Consider the following 17,374-nt stretch of genomic DNA (forward strand, 5'->3'; position numbering starts at 1 on the left):
CGATCCCAAGGTTGTTTGTTCTTGACTTCCAATAGTGTAACCTGATATTCACGAGTCTGTTTTTGGCATTAGAGGCCACTTTTTAAATTCTTATCTGAGCGTGTATAATTGAACTTGGATCCCGAATTGGAGCGATGTGGTACAGATACAAAACACTGTTCTTAGAATTTCTAAATATTCAGAGAGGGTGAGACCATGAAGAGGAAGTCCCGGGTATAGACTGTCTGCTGGTCTTCGTACATGAGACACTATAATTACCTAACATTGTCCTATTGTTGCATAGTCCATTGTTTTCAAGTCTTGCAAATTATAAACAAAACAACAAGTGACATTGGAATGGATAAGTTCATAACTAATGCTTGAGGATAAAAATCCTAGTAAATTTAAATTACTCAGAGAATGCAAACTGAGAACGCACATTGTGAAGGCTTTCTGAAAAGTTGTAGTTTATGCTCTGAACAGATGCATGTGACTATGAACCCCTTTCTTCGGGAGGCACAAACCCAGAGGTGTGGCCCGAGTGTCCAGGTGTGTGGGGGGATGGTGAGTGAGCCCACCCGGTGTGGCCCGGCGACTCTTGGAGCTTCTGTTGTGTGCTCCCCTCACGTGGCTCCAGGAACTCGCCCGCTTCAGGAGTTTATCCGGCGTGCTCCTCACGCAGGACCTCTGCTCTCGCCGCTCCTCCAGACATCAGCAGGAGTTACTTCCTCGCCTCTGGCTGGTCTTTGCTCCCATGCGCCTTCTCGGAGAGCTCTCCCTAAGTCCCGGTCGAAGACCGTGTGCTGCCCCTCCCATGCAGACTCCAAGTGTCCTTCCCTGCTTCATTCTTCTCGGCGTCCCTCGTCCCTCGTTGCCTCCTGGTGGCCAGGTTTGCTGCCGTGTCCCTGGCTTGCACACCAGCCCGACACAGAGCGGAGCCTGGGTAATGGCCGGTCAGTGAGCGGCTAGGCTGCTGCTCTGTGGGGTGCTCTTGCTGGTTACTGCTGATGAGCTTCGCGGCAGCGTCCCCAGTCACCCTGGTCACGGGCACAGCAGTGTTGTCAGATCCGCAACATCAGTTACTTACACAGCTGCCCATGCTGTGGGGGCTTCCAGGGTTCACTCTCGTCTCCTCTGGAATGTCCAGCTGCCACCAAGGCCTGGGGAGGGACGGACTAGGTGTACCCTGGTCTACCAAGAGCCAAGTGCACAGGCTTGGTTAAAATCCTCACGTGGCAGTCACTTGCTGAAAAGGCTCGAGAACCCAGCAGGAGAGGGGCAGAGATCTGGGCATTTCACATCTTTAGTCCCACCTTATCCACAATAAGCATAAGCTCAGAGTGTGCTGAGATACTTTGTTGAGCTCATCGGGCCTGCAGACATCCAGTGCATTGTTGAGACTGTAGAAAGAGGCAACTTCCTACACTGGGAGAGGGAGTGTAAGTCGCCCAACTCCAGTACTGGTTGTTTGGAAGTGGCTATTCAAATGTAAAACTACATCCATGCTTTGACCCTGCAGTTTTACCTGTGCAAATCTGTCATAAGCATGTACTTGCTGTGTATAAAACTGTGTATGTGTAAGTTTATGCAACACAGTCCTGTTGATAACGAAAGACAGGAATGGCCCACAGGGCACACAGCTGAGAATGGTTCCCAGTAAGACACAGAGCCTGGGGATGGACCGTGCAGCGCAGCGGGGAGGAGAGCCGGTGCCAGAGCCGAGCGGGCGAGAGGCAGACGCTGCGCCTTTGGGCAGATTACAGGGAAGTGTACTTCTGAGTTAGCCTTCCCCACACGAGGAGATTCTGGAAGGATACAGAAGAAACAACTTTCGGTAACTGGAGAGATCCGGGTACAAATGGACATCGAGAGGGTATGACATCGGGAGAAGGGAGACTACACACACACACACACACACACACACACACACACACACACACACACACGCGGGCTGACTCAGAAAAAAATTGTTTGGAAGTGGCTATTCAAATGTAAAACTACATCCATGCTTTGACCCTGCAGTTTTACCTGTGCAAATCTGTCATAAGCATGTACTTGCTGTGTATAAAACTGTGTATGTGTAAGTTTATGCAACACAGTCCTGTTGATAACGAAAGACAGGAATGGCCCACAGGGCACACAGCTGAGAATGGTTCCCAGTAAGACACAGAGCCTGGGGATGGACCGTGCAGCGCAGCGGGGAGGAGAGCCGGTGCCAGAGCCGAGCGGGCGAGAGGCAGACGCTGCGCCTTTGGGCAGATTACAGGGAAGTGTACTTCTGAGTTAGCCTTCCCCACACGAGGAGATTCTGGAAGGATACAGAAGAAACAACTTTCGGTAACTGGAGAGATCCGGGTACAAATGGACATCGAGAGGGTATGACATCGGGAGAAGGGAGACTACACACACACACACACACACACACACACACACACACACACACACGAGTCGTGACTGTAACAAAAACAAGTGAAAACAGGTAGGGGCTGGCCTGGGGAAGGAGGGATCATTCACCGTTACTTCCTCCACGTAAACGTCGCTGTTCATACAAACCGATTCAGGTCTGTTCCCAGCGCCGCCCTCCCCTGGGTGTCCGTTCTCTCCCCTGGAAGGCCGTGGCTGGCTGGGCCCGGGGAGGGAGTGCGTGTGCCTGCGTGTGAACCCGGGGCATTTCTCCTTCCTCATGATATCCTGGTTGCTATAGTGCGGAGGTCTATTTGTGACACACAGAGAGCACTGAAGAAAAGCTGCTTCCTGACCATGACTTCCTGGGCAATCTCCTTCCGGAGCCGAGCGCGCCAGGCGTTTGCGTGCAGGTCTGGACGGAGCTAGCCGGCGGCCCGGACCCCGGACTCCCGGTGGAGCAGAGCCTGGTGGTAAGGGGCAGCTTCACTTCATGGAGGTCTCTGCGATCTGTGCCCCTGGAGGTCTCCTGGTGTGGGCAGCGCCCCCCTTTCTTCCTGGGGAGCAGGGTGCTGCAGTTGGCTGCACCCCTGCATCTTCAGCACTCAGGCGCCAGAAGGAGCCGTTTTTTGTACCTCGCTCACCAGTGAAAACAGGAAGTGATGAAGCAGAATTCGCCCTGCATCTACACCGAGCGACTTCTCTTTCTTTCTGCCGTTCCCCACTAGGTTGGACACGTGCAGCCCTCTGCGCCTAGGGTCTCACTCCACCGGTCTCCGAAGGCCTGGGCTTACCATGCCGCCCCCCGCGGACATCGTCAAGGTGGCCATAGAATGGCCGGGCGCCTACCCCAAACTCATGGAAATTGATCAGGTTAGTAAACGGGACCGCGTTTGCATGGCTATTTTTAGTTCTCTTTTACGCTGGGCTTTCCCTTGACTTCGGATGGTCTCTTTTCCCCCTTTCGCTCTCTGGCTCTGCTGAAAAATCTGTGCAGTCATAGTTTAGTCTGTTTTCTCTTCTACAGGGGCTGCCCTGAAGGGGTTTCTATGCTCTTCCAACATCTACGGGGGTTGTGTCAATGCGGGGTTTGTATCTGAAGCTCCGAGGGAGGCGGGAGGGCCCGGATTGGACCGTGGGTGCTGACACAGAGGAGGCTGTCCTAGGCCAGCTGCCTGGCCGCCCTGGTGAAGGCGTGCGGGTTGTTTTAGCACAAAGTGTACCTTTCCATCATGCTTCCTCCAGCCTTCGTATCAGAAGCAGTCGCCAAATGTGTCGGTTCCGTGTCACACTAAGGAGGTTAGCACAGAGGCACTGAGGCTTGGAGTCTGCCCACTACAACTTCATTCCTACAGTATTCGCTCCGTGTCTAGCATGTTGCCTGGTACAAGGTACATACTCAGCAAGTACTTATTGAATGAGGAAATATCAAGAAGCTTTATAAAAATGGTTTTTACCTCCAAAGGCGTCCTTCGGCTCGGATCTCAGCAGTCCTGTGGCGTGATTCTCACTCACTGTCTGATTATAAGTTATCGCAGGAAGGTTCTGTCTTCACATTTTGTTCTAGGCATCCTGGCACAAACAGCGTCAGGACCAAGGGTTGCAACCTGAGATACACTGATTGGTTTCATGAAGCTTGTCTGGGATTCTACACGGTTTCCTACACACACAAAACTAGAATACCATGGCAACGCCGACCCTGTTCATGTTTCTGATACTGTTTTATGATTTACAATTTTTTTCCTTGATTAGACATTGTGTGCTGGAAGACCATTGTAAGAGTTTCTGGCATTGCATGGATACAGAGGAATAATGAATGTTACAGGTCAAACCAGTCTTCGTTGAAGTCAGACTTCAATGTAAACATATAAAGGGTACATATTTGGGATTGTAGTCCAAAAAGTGTCACCAGACTGCAAATCACCATTTTCAGTGCTCACTTAGGTAGTTTTTTCATGACTCTAGAAGCAACCCATGCAAGCAGAAGAAGAGTTGCCTAGCAGCTTCGTGTACACTCAGGTCAGGCCACAGAAACTTATCCTTTTCATATGTGGTTTGAGAAACTAGTCACATTTTACCTTAAAAGCCATCTGAGGGCACTTGGTGCTGCTAAATGTAGTTAGGAGTTGGTTTGACACAACCTAAGAAGAGCAGCTGCAAAGATAGAGCAGGTGGGCTCTCACACGTGCGTGGCAGGGCGAGCCCCTGTGACACTCCTAGTACAGGGCTGGGCTCCTCTGTCCTGTTGCTTGGCTGTTCTCAGCACATGGAGCTGAGGACCAGATGCTTGGCCATCCCCTGAGAGCTCCTGAGAAATGCAGAGACTTAGAACTTATCCCAGACCTCCGATGCAGAATCTGCCTTTTAGCAAGATCCCCAGGGGATCCCTGTGCACAGTTAAGTCTGAGAAATGCTGACCTAGTTGGCGCCCCAGCCTGGGTGCGCATCAGAATCACTGGGGGCACTTGTTCATGTAAATGTTCTCAGCGGCTGCATCTCAAAGGAGTCTAACTTAGTGGTTCTGGTAAACTGTTTGATTTTGACTCTGCCATGGTTGGTAGAGTTTGGGAACCTCTGCTTTAAGACAGCACCTTTCAGTATACATTCCTGGGAACTTGGGGAGTCACTGTTGTGCTCTTGGCCTTTGCTGTGTGTGTGTGTTTTAATAATTAAAATCCTGGTAGGTCAGGGCCACCAGATGGCATAGCAATAATGTCTCTGGGCTCCCACATGGCTGACAGTGGTTCGAGTCTCAGACCTGATGCCTTGAAACTCACACTGGGCATGTGTGTATACATGCCCAAGATCCTGGGAGGAGAATGGAGGAGAAGGGATTGTAACATGGCCGTCCACTCTGGGGGATGGGAATGATACCTCACTTTCCCTCTCACTGTCTCTGTCTCTCTCTGGTAAGTGCACACATCCTGAGGCAAAAACCTCTAAAAAAAAATAAAACCTAGTAGGTCAGCAGGTAAGCACTGTACATGCGGAGCGGGGTCACAGGGCTGGCTGTGATGCGAGCCCCTGCCCAGCGGCTAGAGGAACATGAATGTGTGCGCATGCTCGACATCCTGATGGGTGGAGAAGTGGAGGGGAAAGGATGGTCGCGTGACCATGCTCCATTCTTTATGGGGGGCTTGCTTCCTCTCGCTCTTTCTCTCTCTCTCTGGAGAGCACATGCACTATCATGCAATACCAAACAAACAAACAAACATACAAAAAAAACAAATTTTTTTATTTTGGAATAATTTTAGAGTTACAAAAATTTGCAGAGATTGTATGCCCTTAGGTTTGTACCCTTCTCCCAGTGTTCCCTAATGTTGACAGCTTACCGTGATTTTTGCGTATTTGTCAAAAATAAGAAATTGAGGGAACCAGCAGTTAGCGTAATGGCTATGTCGCTGGACTCCCACGTAGTCAACTGTAGTTCGCGTCCCGGACCCGGTGGCTTAAGACTCACGCCGGGCACATGTGCATGCGTGCCCAAGATCCCGAGAGGAGAATGGAGGAGAAAGGATTGCGGCGTGGTCATCCCCCCTGGGGGGGGGGGGGGGATTTCTTGCTTTCTGTCTCTCTGTCTCTCTCTGTCTGTCTGGCGAGCGCACGCACCCTATAGCAAAAATCTCTCCAAAATAATAATAATAATAATAATGAGAAATTGACTCTGGTGCACTACATTAACTAGAACCAGCTTTGTTTTCCCACTAATGTCCACTTTCTGCTCCAGGATCCAATCCAGGAACCCGACTGCATTGTACTCAGTTGCCATGTTTCTTCAGCCTCCTCCAATCTTTGACATTTTCTGTCTTTCCTTGTTTTTCATGACCTGATGGTTTTGGAGAGCAGGTACAATTTCAGACACAGAGAACTTGTAAGAGTAGTACACTGAGCTGCTCTATGCCTACACTTTATTGGACCATTTGAGGGAGATTCGGGGTACCATCTCCCTTTTCCTCCAATTCCTCGGTGTGTGTTTCCTAAGAGTAAAATCATTCACTTACATACCCATTACATTTGTAAAGCCTAGGAACCGGAACGCTGCCACGGTCATGGAATTCACATCCACAGTCGATACTCACGTCCATGTCGTCCCACTGAGGTCTTCTGCACAGCTGGTACCTCCTCCAGGGCCATGTGCTGTGTTTATTGTCGGGTGTCTTCGGTCTCCACAATTCGGTAGTTCCTCTGTCTGTCTGTCTGTCTGTCTGTTTTTTGCCATAGGGCATGTGCACTCACCAAAGAGACAGATAGAGACAGAGAGACAGGGGAAGTGAAAAATCACTTTTCAGGGGGATGGCCACGCAAACACACCACAATCTCTTCTCCTCCATTCTGCTCCTGAGATTTCGGGCATGCACGCACATGCTTCCAGTGTGCTTTTCAGGCTGCTGGATCTGGAAGCCAAACTGCAGAGCTGGGATGTGGGGTCCAGTGCCTTCACCACCACGCTGCCTGCTGCCCCTCACCCGTCTTTCTCTGTCTCTTGTGCCTTTGATATTTTCTGGGATACACCACTGTTTTATGGAAAGTCTATCAGTTGGGGGTTCCTCTGATGGATCATATCATTAGATTTGGGTTTTACATTTAGGCAGAGAAAGGACACCACGTCTTTCTCAGTGCATTGTATCAGGAGGTACATGTGCCTGCTGTGATTTTTAAGTCACTAGGTCTGGGACTCGAACCGCGGTCAACCATGTGAAAGTCCAGTCACATAACCACCATGCCATCTGCTGGTCCCATTACTCTTTCACTAAGGTATTTTGAGAAGCTGGGTGAGGCATTGCTGCTTGGCATTGTCCACAAATCATGGGTGTGGTTGCACTACAAATTTGTGGTGTCATTGTTCGTCCCTTAAGCCAGGGGTCTTCAACATTGAGTGCAAGGAGCTGGTGTGGAACGCCTATTCCGGGCCACAGCAGTAGAGATTTTGATGTGGCTGGACAGGAGGGAGCCTCTTAATCTGTGTCTGTGATGACAGCCAGAAGAACCCAACACAGGGGCTCTCACAGTTTAAGAGTCATCTGTTTCATCTTTCAGTGTTCTTTATCTGGTCCCTGGTGAATTAAGTCCCTTGCTTATTTTAACAATGGGTCTTTTATTAGTGAATAATCAGGAAAGGAGCTTCCTGAGTGGTTATTATCTTACCGGCTGCTCTGTTCTGCTCGGCCACCCTCTGTCCCAGCCTGTTGTGTTCCCAGGAGTTGCTGCCACGGTGGACTTGTTTACTGTCTTTTAAATTTTGAGTAAACAATTCTGTGTTTTCGCTCCACAGGAAAATCTCCTAAGAGCTTTTTATGAATGGACTATGCTGTATCACAGGAACCTCTTAAAAGCATTATCAGCTATATTGTTCCTGGCTCCATGCTCCAGTCTTCACTGTCTGTTGTTGAGTTTTAGCCTTGGGGAGCCACTTGAGGCTGAGGATGCTGGCTGTCTGGATATGCCAGAGCTAAAAGACTCACACACCCCACTCTCATTCATGCACTGTTTCCTGCACTGTGTATTTCACAGTCAAGCACAGTCAAGCACTCGAATGAGAGGCACTGCTCAGAGGCAGCAAGGCATATTGGACACAGTGTAGGCTCCAGGAACCTTTAAACCTGGGCATGAGGCCTTCATCTTAGTGTTTTCAGCTACCATAACAAAATGCCTTCAACTGAGTGATTCATAAACAACAGACATACATGGCTTACAGTTCTGGAGGCTGGGAAGTCCCAGATCAAGGCATCAGAAGAGTAAATACCTCGATGAGGGACTGTGCCCCAATGATAGCATCTATTGTACGTCCTCACGTGGGGCAGAGGGAAGGGGCAAACAGCCTCCCTCAGGACTCTCTTAACGGCTCTACTCCCATTCCTGAGGGGGCCATCCTTAGGACATAATCACTTCCCTGAAGGCTCCACCTCTTAATACCAGCAGATTCAAGCCCAGAAAGGGCAATGTGAAGAGATACGTGGCTTTCAACCTCGATTCTGCAGCTCCCTCTCAGATGGCCCATGGGAGAGGAGCGTGTGGGTAGACTTCCAGGCCCTTCTCACTCATCTCAGCAGCTTTGTGTCGTCCCATTTTTATTTTTGGAAAATTTGGGGGGGGGAGTTATTTCAAGAAAGTATAATATAATTAAAAAGAAAAAAAAGTCACGGATGTTTCTTGAACTATCTAGTGATCCCCAAACGAGTCCAGTTCCTGGCCGAGATCTTTCTTCGTTTCCCTCGAGCATTTTCTCTGGCCCAGGGCCTTTGCAAGCACCCTCTCGCTTTGTAGAAGCTCTCCTTTAGACGAGCGTCCCTGCACATTCGCAGACAGTTTCCTTCTGACAGTGCGCCAGCTCGAGACCTTCCGCCTCCTCCGGCTCTAAATCCTGGCTTTGCTCACTGCCGTGGAGACCCTCTTTGTACTCAGACCTTTCTCCTCACATTACAATGCGTGCGTTTCTCCCTCCTCATTTCTTACACCAGTCGTGTTGCCTGCAGCTTTTACTTGCAGTTACTATATTCTGCATGTAATGCAATGATGTCTCTCTTTATGTGCCCACGTCTCTTAAAATAGATGATACGCTCCCTGTGACCAGTCCGTGGTTCACACACGTCTGTACTCCATGGTCTGTTACACTGAGTGCCACTTCCTCGTGTCTAATTTAGGTTTGAATTCTGAACAGGGAAGATAAGAATAAAGCTTTGGTATTCTTAATTCTCCAACCAGAAAAATGATAACACCCTCTTGCCATATATTGGTGGGGATTTTTTTTCCTGAGAGAAACACAGACGCTTGTGTTTTGAAGTCAGCATGGACAACGCGATGGCCTGCAGCTCCCCTCAGCCCTCGGCGTGCTGGCCCGTATTTAACATACTGATTTACATAAGATCTTCAGAGAGCTCATTAACCGAGTAAAGCGCGTTTGAGTGTTTGTGCTTGACTGTATGGTGTTTTGCCTAGCCTGCACACAGGAGCAATAGCAGTAGTTAGACTGATAGCTGCTGCTGTTGACCGGCACGTGATGTGTGCTGGGCGGTGTGAAGGCTCTAGAAGTAATATTTGACCTCCTACGACAGCCCCATAAGGTCAGCTTTAGCCTCTCAATGTCAGAACTGTACAGAGGATCATTAATTTCCTCCAGTTAGTCAACTGAGAAGGTACTCGTTTGAATCTAGCACTGTTTGACACTAACCCAGGCAGTGGGGTCCTATCATACTGCCATGCTGTCGGCTAGCCCTGCCTTAGGTTCTGCGTCTCTGGACCTCGACTTCATGGTTCTCATCAGGAGAGCCAGCCTGGCCCAGAGGCACGTGCACTGTCACAGGCTTGCCGGCTCCATCTGCTGTGTGACTTCTAGAGACGTGCGGGTTATAGACATGACAAACACACGTGTCTCCAGTTGGTGCCAGGTGTCCCCTGGAGGGTAGACAGAATTTTGTTTGTGTTTATTATTTTATTTTATTTTATTTTATTTTATTTTATTTTAGATCTTTGCCATAGGATGCATACACTCACCAAAGACAGAGAGAGAGCTAACGTGAGAAGTTGTCCTCCAGGGGTGATGGCCATGCCACAGTCCCTTCTCCTCTATTGTCCTTTAGAGATTTGGGGCACACATGCAAATACGCACCCAGTATTCCTTTCAAGCCACCAGGTCCAGGACTCAAACCAGTTTTTTTCCTGAGAGAAACACAGACGCTTGTGTTTTGAAGTCAGCATGGACAACGCGATGGCCTGCAGCTCCCCTCAGCCCTCGGCGTGCTGGCCCGCCTTTAACATACTGATTTACATAAGAACTTCAGAGAGCTCATTAACCGAGTAAAGCGCGTTTGAGTGTTTGTGCTTGACTGTATGGTGTTTTGCCTAGCCTGCACACAGGAGCAATAGCAGTAGTTAGACTGATAGCTGCTGCTGTTGACCGGCACGTGATGTGTGCTGGGCGGTGTGAAGGCTCTAGAAGTAATATTTGACCTCCTACGACAGCCCCATAAGGTCAGCTTTAGCCTCTCAATGTCAGAACTGTACAGAGGATCATTAATTTCCTCCAGTTAGTCAACTGAGAAGGTACTCGTTTGAATCTAGCACTGTTTGACACTAACCCAGGCAGTGGGGTCCTATCATACTGCCATGCTGTCGGCTAGCCCTGCCTTAGGTTCTGCGTCTCTGGACCTCGACTTCATGGTTCTCATCAGGAGAGCCAGCCTGGCCCAGAGGCACGTGCACTGTCACAGGCTTGCCGGCTCCATCTGCTGTGTGACTTCTAGAGACGTGCGGGTTATAGACATGACAAACACACGTGTCTCCAGTTGGTGCCAGGTGTCCCCTGGAGGGTAGACAGAATTTTGTTTGTGTTTATTATTTTATTTTATTTTATTTTATTTTATTTTATTTTAGATCTTTGCCATAGGATGCATACACTCACCAAAGACAGAGAGAGAGCTAACGTGAGAAGTTGTCCTCCAGGGGTGATGGCCATGCCACAGTCCCTTCTCCTCTATTGTCCTTTAGAGATTTGGGGCACACATGCAAATACGCACCCAGTATTCCTTTCAAGCCACCAGGTCCAGGACTCAAACCAGAGTGGGCCATATGGGATCTAGCACCTTAACCACCATGCCACCTGCCGGCCCCGCCCTCCTTTTGAGAATGAATTAGGTCAGGTGCTCATAGACTTGGCTCCACAGAAGAACCACTCATGACATGTGTCAGAGCTATAGAGATGGCTGCTGTAGGTGTGGTGTGGGGCCAGGGATTCCTATTTCTGTCAAGCTGCCCTGGTGATGTTCGTGCAGTCCAACTCACCTTTGGGAATCACCATTGTGAGGCTCTTGACATTACTCACTTTATCTGTTGGCAATGCCTCTGGCTCTCACAGGAACTTTCAGTGAGTCCCTTTAAGTCAGTGCCTCCATTTCTACATGAGAAAAATGGTCGTAATTATTCTTAGCCTCTCTGTACAGAGAACACACACTTAGTACCTCCTAGAGCTCACTGTGTTCCTGGACAGGAAAGTGAGATAAAGCCTGTGTAGTGTTACACTCTCGCCTCTGTGCTGCTATGTTAGGTAGAATGATGTTAGTAGAGGAATAATCACCCCTCGTCTGATTTTTGCAAGGGTTTTATTTGGTAACGTAACATCTATTTCTTAAACTTCCTTTAAAATAAAGTGGCCGGGGTACTTCCTTTTCTGTCTTTAGCTCTCTCCTCATGTGACAGAGTCTGTATAACCTCATAAAATCTTAGCACGTACCATGCTTTGAAAGAGAAAGACAGCAAGCATATTTCTCGCTCCGCTGAGAGCTGAGTGTAACCGAGCAAGGATGAATTCTAGCATTCCGCTTTCTTCTTCTGGGAATGAACTGCAGAATTCGAGTTGCTTTCTAGGTAGGTGGAGGTGATGTTCACTTCTGCTCTGCTTTTCTCCGTGTCACGGTGGCTCAGGGAAGCTGGGGCTTGGCAGGGCAGGGTTTCTCACCAGCTCTGTTTTCTTGAGACTGGGTGACTAAGAGCTCTTGTTTCCAGTACCTTTTGTGCACAACACGCTTGGTGCTGCGTTTTCCTGGTGGGTTACCTGGAGAGTTGTAGCGGGGGAGAAAAACAGATTTCAGTGTTCAGAGGGACTCCGGGTTCTCTCAGTAAGAGGGCCTCCCTAGAGCTGTGTGCAGCGCACCAGGAACACCAAGGAGAGGAGCATAGCCTCGGGTGTAAGACGGCCTGTGTTTGTCTCCTAGGTGTCCATCCATGGTGCTCGTGAGTCCTCAGTCAGCGGCATCGCTGTCATGGCTCACTCCTCCATGCCACCCCCAGTCTTCCACAGCCTCTCAGGTAGCTCATCCTGGAAGGTCTGCCCTCTAGACAGTCCTGGGCTCCATCCACCCCATGTCCTCTCTCACTCCACGGCGCTGGGTTGTCTTGGCAGGGTGACCTCAGTAGCCTCACAGCTGGTCCCCAGGCCCCCACCCTTAGCTCCGGTATGATCCCTTCTCCCAGCTCAGCACTCTCAGTGGCTCCCCCACAGTACCGGGAACAAAACCCACACTTCCTCGCTGTGGTTTTGGGGCCCTGCTATCCCCAGCCCTTTCCTACCGCTACCGCACCGGTCTTGCTTGGAGTCGCCGCGACTTCCTCCATTCCCACCAGCTGGGTCCTTGTCATATATGACCTTGTTTTAAAACTCCTTTCATGAACAGGAACTCCTTCCCTCTCCAGAGCCTTTGCTAATGTGAAATCCCCACCCCCACTTCTGTGCCTGTTTAACTCCTTCACTCCCTACCCCAGATGAAGTTCCTTGGATACAGCCTCTGCTGCCTCCTCGGACTGGAGCCTTGCTGTGTGCAGCTGTAACACCCTGCGGGGCTCCGTTGGCCAATGCCGTGGCCCCTGCCAGGGCCGGGTGTGTCCCCAGCACCTAACAGTGCTCAACACCCTGCAACTCATGACTCGTGATGAAGTTTCGTTGAGCAGAGTACATAGGGGATGTTTATACTCTTGTGGTGTAATCCTATAGGCAGCTAAATGTACTTATTAAAGAAGGGGCCCTGCGAGGGCACCCTTGCGCTTGTCCTTACCATGTACAAATGCTCCTTGACTTACCTGGCCTGGGTGCTACGGCAAGACCCTGTCTGAAAAGGAGCTGGCGCAGTGATGTCTTGAGTCCCAGCTGGGAGGCTGAGACAGGAGGATCGAGTCATGGCAAGACCCTGTCTGAAAAGGAGCTGGCGCAGTGATGTCTTGAGTCCCAGCTGGGAGGCTGAGACAGGAGGATCGAGTCATGGCAAGACCCTGTCTGAAAAGGAGCTGGCGCAGTGATGTCTTGAGTCCCAGCTGGGAGGCTGAGACAGGAGGATCGAGTCATGGCAAGACCCTGTCTGAAAAGGAGCTGGCGCAGTGATGTCTTGAGTCCCAGCTGGGAGGCTGAGACAGGAGGATCGAGTCATGGCAAGACCCTGTCTGAAAAGGAGCTGGCGCAGTGATGTCTTGAGTCCCAGCTGGGAGGCTGAGACAGGAGGATCGAGTCATGGCAAGACCCTGTCTTTAAAAGTAAAAGAAATGTATGTATGTGGATATATCTCCTAAGTCAAAAATTATTTGCTACATCTAACCTATCAAAAGCTAGCTTAACCTAGCTAAGTGTATTTGGAGCATTCACATCAACCTGGAGTTGGGCAAAATCATCTGTCATAAGACCTATTTTATAATAAAGTGTTGATTGTCTCACAGAGAATTGTTGTGTTTTATACCGGAAGTGAGAAATGGAAAGATTGTGTGGGTGTTCAATGTACAGTTTCTACTGAACATGTCCTGCTTTTACACCATCGTAGAGTCAAAAAATTATTATGCTGATCTCTGTAAGTCAAGGACATTGACATTCTTAATTTGTCATTCCATTGTATGAATGGACTTTTAGGAAGACCTTCATATATCCTTATATAGAAATCACCCGTAGTCAAAAGACAGCCAAATAACTAAGAGAGAAGCTGTAAGTATTTACAGAGATTACAGGCGAATCAGTGCTCTGAGATAAGTTTGTAGTGATTTGTTTGCATTTATCAATATCATTATTGTAAGTTGCTCATAATTTCCAGTTGTCGCTTCTTTCTTGATCTCCCAACCCATGCAAACAGCTTTCCAGTTGCCGTGCCTTGCCCACCTAAACGTCCCTTGTACCTCAAACTTAACGTACTCAGAAGGTGCTCATTGTTCCTTCGGTCCCAAACCTGTGCACTCTCGCTTCTCTTTGTTGTTCTTTGTTTGGCAACTGATGTAAACACACAGCCAGTTTGCTCGAGATAAAACCATGTGTCTTTCTAGACTCTTCTCTCTCCCACAGCTTTCCCGTTGGTTATCTCAGAGCTCTTACCCCACCTGGCCTCTTTGTTACTTCTGCTCGCGCTGCCCTTACGGGCCCTCCCCTCTTGGCTCCGTGTGGAGGAACACAGAGAGCAAGGGAGAGCTTACGAGTAGGCGTGCTGAGTATCCTCGAAGTGAGAGAGACTCACATCTACCTAAACAGGAGATTATGAATGCAAATAGATATGAATAGATATAGATGGAAAGCAGGTGGATGTGAGAAAGAATCCACTAGAAATCAAGAATACGTACTGCAAGTAAAATGTAAACAGCAGCTGCAACAGAAAATTGAAAATAGTAAAACACCTAGAGTTTCCATAGAGTAGATGTGGTTAAAGAGAGAACTGATAAAGTGGAGGATGGAAATGAGTGATTCATCTGGAACATAGCCCAACGGAGGAGGGAATGAAAAATACAAAAAGGAAAAAAATTAAGTCCCAACCTATGTCTCACGGTCAGTTCTGTTAATAAGGAAGATAATGAATGGTGGGGAGACAATATTTAAAGAGATCCTGACTAATATTTTATCCCTCTGGAAATGAAGAAAAATTTGACAGTGAAAATTTAAAAAGATGGGGCCCTGGGTTTGACTGATTGGATGGGTAGAGGCTTTCCCACGAGGGATCCTAATACTCTAAGAAATGGGAAAATGGAAGATTTCTAAGCAAGAGATGATATTTTTATTTGCTCTTTAAAAGATCTCAATTATTTTTAAAGTGTTTGCTATAGTTGAATGTGTGCTCATTGGAGAGAGACAGAGCAAGAAAGAGAGAGAGAGAGAAGGTGAGAAACCATCCCTCCAAGGGGGTGTGGATGGCCACACTGCAATCCCTTCTCCCCTTGGGATTTTGGGCATGCACACACATGCCCCATGTGTTTTCATGGTGCTGGGTGGGTCTGGGACTCCAACTGTGCAGGCAGCCACATGGTATCTGTTAGGTCATTGGGATGCAAAAATGCATCATGATTTTCTCAAACCAAAAGTCTTCTAAACCCCCATTCCACCTGGCTGAGCCAAAGGGTCTCAATTTGAGAATTTCTTCACCAAGACTGAGACTAATTAGATTGCTCTTGTAATGACCCAAATCAGAAATGATCATTCCATAGCCTGGGATAAAAGGGAAGATGGAAAGATGTGAGATATATGTATCATTAAGACACATGAGAATATTAATTTGACAGGAAATTGATGGCTAAATATATGTGGGTGGTGAGGCAGAGTGAAGTGTTACAGTTAATCCCAAGATTTCTCACATGAACAGATAGAGGTGAAATCTGCCTACAAAATACCAATAGAGGAATGTCAAGATGAACTCACAATCTTCTTAAAAACCTTACAAATGGGTATACAGGAGAACAGGTGAGGTGTCAATATAGTTGGAGCTGTTTTCATATTTCCCTTGGTTTTACTGCACTGGCCTGTTTGTGTACTTAACTGGCCTCCCAGCCTCTGCCATGATCCCATCATCTGAGAATGCACATCTGTCTACATTACTCCCTAGCTAAACATCTATGGTTAATCCCAACTTTCATGAGCATCTCTAGGGCTTAGGGGTTTTTTTGGTTGGTTGTTTTGTTTTCCTTCTACCTTGCCGTTTAGCCACTGTCTCTCTTTCGTACATGTGACATTGTCGACTCATACATGTACGACGTAATCATCTGCTTAACCATGCCTTTGCATTTGCTGTACCTTCAACCAGGGTACCGTAGGCACTCCAGATGGCATCTCCTTATAATGGCTCTCTGGGTCCACAGGCAAAATGAAGGCAAAGGTCTAGGGGGTTACTTCCAGTTGAATTTGGTAAATCTGGGAACAAACACAGTATAAAGACTAGGGAGGAATATAATATGTTGAGGGATTTTTATGGCAAGTTTATATTCTGTCAAATAAGATGAATAAAAGGTGAAAACTGAAAGAGTTTTGGGGTAAGAGTTGAGTTTGAGGCAGTAGAAGGATGTAAACTCAGGTCACAGTGGCTTGGGGGAGAAGGCACTACAGGGAAGTTGGGGTTAGAGGTGGTGATTTGGGCATCAGAAATAAGAGAGAGCTGAAGCAAAGAAGGTTCTTCCACTGGAGGAGTGGATGTTAAGAGTTTCAGTGTTAATTTAGGATTTCATCATAATCTAAGTGAATAATCCATGAGGAAGATTGTCTACTCTTCTTATGGTAATGCTAAAACATTGGGCTTTAAATAACATTTCTCAAGCACTTAAAATGTGTTTGGAACCAAGATATTGAGCATCCTCGTACCCTTCCCTCGGCTGTTAGCTCTGAGCACACAGGCTCATTTGTGGCTGGGAGGACTCTTTAGATGGAGATGAGTTAAAGGGCAAGGGTTCTGGGATCATACGGGTCTGGGTTCCCATGCTGCCTCGGTCATAGGTGTTACCAGTTTTTTAATTAAGTGTATTAGGGTTTCCTAGGGAAGGAGAACCAGTAGAATAGATTTGATAGATGAAGAGGAGCTGCACTGGAGAACTGGCTCATGTGATTGTGGCAGCTGAGAAGTCCCACAATAGGCCTCCCCAAGCTGGAGACCCTGGCATGCTGGTGACATGGTTGTGTCTAAGTCTGAGAGCCCCAGAGGCAGGGAAGTCAATGCAACTTTCAATCCAAGGCCAAAAGTATGAGAACTCAGGGGGCCACTGTTGTAGGCCTTGAAGTCCAAATGCAGGGGAGACTTGAGTATTGATGTCCAAGGCAACAGAAAAAGTCTATCCTACTCTCCAAAAAGATGGATCCACGTTCTTCACCCGCCCCTTCCAGGACCGTTACGGATGAGATGGGCCTGTCTGTATTCAGGGTGGATCATTCTCACCTAGTTTTCTCAGACTCTCATGTTAATCTCCTCAGGAAACACACTTCAGACACACTCAGAATGATTCTTTATCAAGTTCTAGCTCTCCCTCAGTCTAGTCAAGGTGATAGCCAACAAGACTCATCAAACAAGTACTCTAACATTTTGAGACCCTCATGCAGTTGTTGTTTGTTTGTTTGTTTGTTTTTATAAGTAAAACAAGACTTAGTAATCCTTGGATGGGATATATGGATGCCACTCAATAAATAGTAACTGTTACTATTATTACTTTTGGAAGGGCTGGCCAAATGACGATGCAATAAAAGTCTGAGTAGATGATATGTTGAAAGCAGGAGAATTTGGAGAAA

The 17,374-nt window shown here is 48.1% G+C and overlaps 1 protein-coding gene across 3 annotated transcripts in view; it reads left to right on the forward strand.

Annotated features, from left to right (window-relative positions):
• Positions 1 to 2,701: 2,701 nt before the first annotated feature.
• ELMO1 (engulfment and cell motility 1) overlaps positions 2,702 to 17,374 on the forward strand; it is a 514,794-nt gene continuing 500,121 nt past the window's right edge. For 2 of the 3 annotated variants that reach the window (XM_027769765.1, XM_027769766.1), the window contains exon 1: positions 3,111 to 3,255. In XM_027769765.1, the coding sequence (XP_027625566.1) occupies positions 3,178 to 3,255 (78 nt within the window). In that variant the 5' untranslated portion in view covers positions 3,111 to 3,177. Of the gene's footprint in view, positions 2,856 to 3,110; positions 3,256 to 17,374 lie in introns of those variants that run through there. The other variant, XM_006143011.3, reaches the window with a different exon arrangement.

This window comes from Tupaia chinensis, unplaced genomic scaffold (assembly GCF_000334495.1).
Source record: "Tupaia chinensis unplaced genomic scaffold, TupChi_1.0 Scaffold000088_1, whole genome shotgun sequence".
Lineage (NCBI taxonomy): Eukaryota > Metazoa > Chordata > Mammalia > Scandentia > Tupaiidae > Tupaia > Tupaia belangeri.